This window comes from Brassica napus, chromosome C5 (genome assembly GCF_020379485.1).
Source record: "Brassica napus cultivar Da-Ae chromosome C5, Da-Ae, whole genome shotgun sequence".
Classification (NCBI taxonomy): domain Eukaryota; kingdom Viridiplantae; phylum Streptophyta; class Magnoliopsida; order Brassicales; family Brassicaceae; genus Brassica; species Brassica napus.
The window spans coordinates 23,615,194-23,621,924 of NC_063448.1; the positions used below are offsets into that span (position 1 = coordinate 23,615,194).

The following is a 6,731-nucleotide window of genomic DNA, read 5'->3' on the forward strand; positions in this document are numbered from 1 at the left end:
CCATCCCTAAATATTCTGTATACGAACAGGGGAATAGCGTGTGCCACTCCTCATTCGCTAATGCACGATCTAAACGACATCTAACCATTACTGCCCCCTTTGCCTTTTCCTCTTCTTCCTTGCCATGACAACTTATTTCCTTTGGCAGGAAACTCCAGTAAACCACAATTCCTTATCATATTGTTAAAAGGAACAAATGAGTTCGCACTTCTCAAAGCTCCACCTTCTTTTTCATGATTTCCTGTGATCTCATTTAAATCACCAATAATAAACCAAGGTCGGATCGCGAAATTCCATATCTAGTTAAACGTTCCCACACTTGTTCTCGTAGGTCTTGAACTGGATCTCCATACACAAACGTCATATATACCGTTTTCCCAAGAGCCACTGCTTCCACATCTATCATTCGATTACTTGAATATAAAACATTAACCTGATACTCATTATTGTAATAAAGCGCTAGTCCACCACTTCGTCCCACTGGATCCACTGTGACCAGATTATCAAATCCGAAATGAGATTGAAATTTCTGGAAAAACTCAAACTCTTGATTTGTCTCCGATAAAAATAAAAAAAATCCGGCTTATGTTTATGCCATATCTCCGTTAAATAACTTATAGTCCACTTACTTCCCATTTCTTGGCAATTCCAACTTAGTGCTCTCATATAAAAATATATAGAAAGGCTCCTTTGAGCTGACTACATTGGGTGTAATGATACTCTGAATTCTCCAACCCCCATAGTAAAAAGGCTCTCCGCCACGTTAATACATAAATTAAATATTTATAAATATATTTATATATGTTTATAATATTGTAAAAACTAAAATATAATATTATAAGATTAATTCATGTATAAATATTAATATATCAAATATAAATATTAATAAAATTTAAAAATTTAATGTATTTTAAAAATACGGATCCGGATCCGGATATCCGGACCTAAAAATTAAGATATCCGGATCCGGATTCGGTTTGCACGGATCCAAGATTTTACTATCCGGATTCGGATCCGGGCATCCCGAATACCCTATTTTTGGAGCGGATCTCGGATCGAATCCGGATCTCGGATAATAAGTCCCATGCCTACCCAATAGGAGTAAGAGAATAAGTTAATACAAGAATAGTGAAAGTATAGGTTCGATATGTAATTTTTCGGATCCTGCCTCTCTCTCTCTCTCTCTCCATATTACCTTGTTGTAGAGAAGGTTTTTGGAGATGATAAAGCAGAAGAGTTAATCCCTTAGCAAAGTAGTTTATTGACCAAGTTCGTATTTATTTTTTTACACAATTATGGTTCCAATTTAATTTTTTTTTTTTGAAAAATCAGGTAGTGCTTGCTCAACAGCAGAGTTATAACATGTACCGTTGAAAAATCAGGTAGTGCTGGCACAGTTACGGATGTGCTCAAGATATTTTTATTGTAACAGTAGAACTATAAAATAAATGTTAAGAATTAAATCGTCGGTTGCTCAAAAAAAAAAAGAATTAAATCGTCGTAGTCTAATTATTATTGTGTGACAATAGCAAACTAGTGAATATCGGTGTCTCCCAAAGGTTGCAACGATATTTCAACATGCCGTAAAAGTAAAGTGACCTTGTTCTCTAACTTTAATTGCAGTTGTTTGTCATTTCTTCAAATTGGCAACTTAAAGTGTGCCAAATTGCAAGTTTTCTCATTTTAAAACCATCCTAAAACATTTTATGTATGAACTAGATTAAGATCCGCGCTTTGCGCGGAATAAACATTATATATAAAAATTATTTAATGTATTAAAAGTCAGTAACTATTAAATATATAATTAAATTGATGCGAACATATAAATCAATTTTATTAATCTAAAAATATTTTTTTTAATATTTGATAGGATATGTAATTAAATTTAAATGATACTAACATACATAGTATATTTTAGTATATTTTTAATATTAATGTCTATTAAATGATGATATCTACCCATATAGTTTTTTTTGATCATTTGTATCTTTTATAGAAAAAAATTAAATTACTGATAACAAAATTTTCATTGTGGGATTAATAGTTTTAATAGTTTATAATTTTTAAGAAAATAAGTTGTCAATGTTCGTTCAAAACTTTTACCAAAAAATTGTTCAAAGTAAATTTTGAAACTAAAAGATTTATGTATTTTATATGGTTTATAGTTTAATTTAAAACGATATATATATATATATATTAATCTTAATAATTAATTAAATTATACTTTTTACTTATATAATTTTGTAATCATTTGAATATGAGATTTTTAACAGTTTTAGTAATTTATAGTCGTTTTTAAAAATTCAAAATATAACATATACAGAAAAATCTAAATTTTTTTATTATATGGTTATTGTGGTTGTTTAATTTATTTAATAGTTTAATATTAAAAAAATATGATAGAAGATACAATATTTTTTATCAAATCTTTATTATTCAAAATCATTAATTGTCATATATACTTTAGCCACATTAGGCAATTCCGTAAATTCTATTTAAGGAAATAATAAAGTACATTAATAATGAATTTATTGTTAGTATAATAAAAAGTTTATTATATAATTAGATGGACCAACATATTTCTCTAATGATTCTAAGAATCATCCTACTGATGACACGTGACTACAAAATGAAATTGTAATGTTTCTCAAATAATATAGGGGATTATTCGATTTTAAATCCGTAACTGTTTTCAGAACCGATATGTGATTCTTTGCTTCTCCTGAAAAATAAAAGTATTTGGCAAAGGTCACATCTTAAACAATAATTAGAAAATTTTAGTAAAATTCGAAATTGATAAATTTCTTCTAAAGAAAATTAAAATATTTATTTTCTTGTAAATCGAATAAAACTATGAAAATGTAAATTTAAAGTTTAGTGAGACAAAGAAGACAGAAGCCGTTCAATACTATGTATAATTCTCATGGTTAAACAATGAAGTAATGCAACAAGACTTTCTCAAGAACAAAATTCTCTATTCCGACTGATCTCAAACTCAGCTCCTATCGGCAAATGATCACTCGGGTGATGGTTATTTGGTAAGAAACCGACAACATCTGGAGATTCCGGTTCAGGTAGCTGGAGGATACTGACAGGTTTGATGAAGTCTGAAGGAGAGAAGAAGATGTAGTCAAGCGTGTTTGTGAAGCCAGGAGTGCAGTTTGTGAACTTAGGCTCTCCTCTTGTCACTTCATAGGCACTACACAGAGGCACTGGTGCTTCTTCTTCCTCTTCTATGGTCTCTGCAGGCTTACCATTACCAGATACTAGATAACTATACACCTGAAAAACAAAAAAAAACACAATTTAGAAAACAGATTTAAAAGTGTAGAAGTCAAGGCAAGGAACTGTAAAAAAAAAAAAAAGGTAAGGAACTGTATCACACCTTATCCCCAGGAATTGAATTGAAGTCACCAGATAGTAACAAGGAAGGTGTGCACTCGAATTCATTTGATATTAGTGTCTTGAACTGATCTAGTCGTGAAAGTAGATACTTGGCTTGTGCCAGCTTCACATCAGCTAGCTCCGGGTCCCTGGAGAGAAGCAAAACAATGAAATGAGACGAGTGGAGTAAAGTAATGTTTAATGGTGACAAGAGTGTTGTTTCTTTTTACCAGTAAAGATGGGTGTTGGCCACGATGACGACTTGGTGAAACGGCTTGTTGATCTTAAAAGCAGCCATTATTCCAACACAATCACGTTTTAGTCTGACTAGTGGATCATTAAGGTCACGGCTGTCTTTTCGAGAATCTAACAATAGATAAAGAAGTTGGTAAATGATGTTGAGAGATATATAAAGAGACACCACAAAGAAAAGGACAAGTTCACCTTTCGCATTCTCATCACCTTTTGATTCATTGGAGGTCTCAGTCTCCTGTACACTGTCTGCCTTTACTGAGTCCAAAAGATCATTATATTCGATCCTTTCTTTGGCGACTAACTCTGCACTAAATCCACAGAAAAGAGTGTTGTCTCAATCAGATTAAGGTTTTGGCATTAAGTTAAAAACGTTCTTTGGTCATGCACGCATAAATGTTTTTTTTTTTTTAATTTAAAAAAATCATATACCAGCTAGGCTTGTAGAAGATTGCACAACCGTCACGCTTCCTCTGTCCGGTTCTCTGAATATAAATCCCAGAGTAGCCCAGAGAGTCCATGTTTTTCCTGTAAAAGCTATCGTACTCATCTACTTCCTGAGAAACATGTAAGAGTATTAATTAATTAACAAGTGGATACGCACACAATTTAAAAGGGAACATGAATACACGTACTGGATTGAATTAAACAAGGGAGAAGAATGAATTATGTCTAACTAGAAAAGGGTTTCTCAATTAAAACCAAACAAGAAAAGAAGAAATGATTTAGAAGAACAAACCTGCAAACAAAAGAAGTCAGCCTCGAGCTTTTTCAGAACGCCCAGAATTGCATGTGAACGAGCTTTCCATCTTATAAAGAAGAAGAGGAAAGTCACATTTACTGCGAATATGGCAACAAAGTTAATCAATTGCTAAATTCAGAAGTAAGTACATATATATATGTTAAGAGATCATCAAAGTGAGCAAGACCAAACATAGTGATGTCCACGTTTCTAGCTAAAGTTGTTGGACACCCATAGATCATTATAGCTAAATCATGACTCCATGCCAATGCCAATGCCATTGATTACAACAACTCACACAAAGAACTCTTCGCTAGTACAAGAGAAAAAGTAGAGAGTAATTACTTGAGGCAGGCAGGTGGAGAGTGCGGGAGAAGGGAGCTCTTCACATAAACCTAAGAGAAATATGAAGCTCCAAGAGATTATTAGAAGGAATAACACAAACAAACAAAAAAGATAAAAAGAAACAGTCTTTATCCCTAAACCAAGCCTCAAACACACAACACAAGGAGTCCTTGTCAAGGACTCAGTTTGATCAACTTACAAATACAAAACGCTCATAAAATGCCAAACTACAGCATGTCACAAAACTATAATGAAAGAAGACTAAAAAGCTTAATTTAATTGATTTGATTACCTGAGCTAATATGTTATACGAAACGAGACGGAATCTGATACCTGCAACAAACACCAAATTGGATTCAACCTAGACATGTTAAGAATCCACAAAAGCTAAAAGAGGCATTACCATCAGATTTACTTATTGAATGCTTATCATCAGCCTCTTCAACAGATTCGAAGTTGCGAACTTTAGGCTCCATTGGAGGATTCGTACTCATTCTTCTCGAAACAATCTTCCTGCAGACTCCACAACTGTGTTCAATCAAATCAAATCAAATTTTCAGAAATACATTAATAGGCTGTTTCAGTCATCAATGTCTATCGAGAATGTAGAATAATAGGTAAGAGACCTGATGGTGGTGAAAGAAGGAAGTATTGGGCCAGGAAGATGAAGCAAACTAGTAGTGTTAAACATCTATCGATAGTTAAAACTTTTTTTTTTTTTTTTTTTTTTTTTTTTTTTGGCTAAGAGGGGTTCAAAAAAAAAAAAAACAAATAGAAAATCATTATTTCGCCCCCTTCCCTTATACTAAATTGTTTTATGAACCTTGAATTTTAATAAGATTCAGATAGAACCCAAATATTTTAATTACAAATTTTAAAATCAAATCGTACCCATTTCTTTATGCAATTCAAAACAGTGTGTGGAAGGGAAGACTAATTAGTCCAGTGTTTGACTCAATGATTAGTTATTACTGTTTATATACTGATTTTGAGTAGTAAAAATTATTTATTCCATTATAAATTAGAAAAATAATTACAAAATAATTCCTCAACATATAATTCTAAATGTTCTATAAAAATTTATGATAGTCAAAATTTAAATATGTCACATCTTAAGCACAGATACATGTAAATTCTAGAAACTACCATAAATATTATAAAACACTTTAAATATATGTCACATAAACTATATGTCCATAATTATTTTTATAGAACATATATGTTGTTTCAAGTTCTCTTTTAAGTGGTATGAACCATCATACATTTTTGTTGAACAATTTATCAATCATGATGGAGATAATTACATAATATATGAAAATATTGGAAAGCACCAAATAAACAAAATATTTATGTTGCTGCAAACAGCAACTAAATAATCATGCAAGTCTTATCTTCCAAAAATATGCAACTGATTCACAAAATAGTGAAAATAAATGTGATAACGAGATCGACTTAATCAGGAAGTATTTTGGTGAAATTAGAAGTAGTAAAACGATTCATTTAATTAGAATATTTGATACATAAAGAAAAAGTAGATATTGTACAGGAGAAGCTGCACTACCAATTGCACAATCTTTGTAACTATTTATATTTATTGTTTCTATATTTTTTTGTCACCCACTGTTATAATTATTTAATAATTTTGTAACTATATTTGTATAGTATGAAGGAATCAGATCAATATAAAGGTTTATTTATAATCTATAAAGAAAAAAAAACATAACTCATTGTATATCTTGGACAATGAGAAAACATTGATAATCTTATTAAAATAATTATTACTGAATTTAAAAACATTGATTTCTGAATGTAGTCTTATAAATATAATGTATCTACTGTATAAATATTGATAATCTTATTAAAATAATTATTACTGAATTTAATACATAAATAATTGTATTGCATATGTATCCCTGAATTAAATAAGTTGAAATGATTTGTATCTACTGTTAATTAAATAGATATATATCATCATTGCCTCTGGAGAATGGAGAATGAAAAATGGAGA

General features: G+C 30.9%; 1 protein-coding gene across 3 annotated transcripts; it reads right to left on the bottom strand.

Moving 5' to 3' along the window:
* Positions 1–2,839: 2,839 nt before the first annotated feature.
* Positions 2,840–5,431, bottom strand: LOC106345533 (carbon catabolite repressor protein 4 homolog 4). Of its 3 annotated transcripts, none has more exons than XM_013784728.3 (10): positions 5,350–5,431; positions 5,127–5,251; positions 5,016–5,056; positions 4,724–4,773; positions 4,376–4,445; positions 4,069–4,193; positions 3,847–3,947; positions 3,615–3,750; positions 3,386–3,533; positions 2,840–3,282 (listed from the first exon to the last, which is right to left on the bottom strand). In XM_013784728.3, exons 1-10 carry the CDS (start codon positions 5,412–5,414, stop codon positions 2,959–2,961), a joined length of 1,185 nt encoding a protein of 394 aa, XP_013640182.2. In that variant the 5' UTR covers positions 5,415–5,431; the 3' UTR covers positions 2,840–2,958. The 3 variants fall into 3 exon arrangements, with proteins under 3 accessions (XP_013640182.2, XP_013640181.2, XP_048613028.1); XM_013784727.3 differs by having other exon boundaries at positions 3,829–3,947; XM_048757071.1 differs by lacking the exon at positions 5,350–5,431 and having other exon boundaries at positions 3,829–3,947; positions 5,127–5,322.
* Between the last annotated feature and the right edge of the window lie 1,300 nt (positions 5,432–6,731).

Coding starts and splice junctions, on each gene's coding strand:
- LOC106345533 (XM_013784727.3), bottom strand. CDS start 5,414: ATGTTTAACACTACTAGTTTGCTTCATCTTCCTGGCCCAATACTTCCT. Junction 3,751..3,828: donor AGGTGATGAGAATGCGAAAG/GTGAACTTGTCC, acceptor ATCTATTGTTAG/ATTCTCGAAAAGACAGCCGT. Junction 3,534..3,614: donor GCCAACACCCATCTTTACTG/GTAAAAAGAAAC, acceptor GCTTCTCTCCAG/GGACCCGGAGCTAGCTGATG.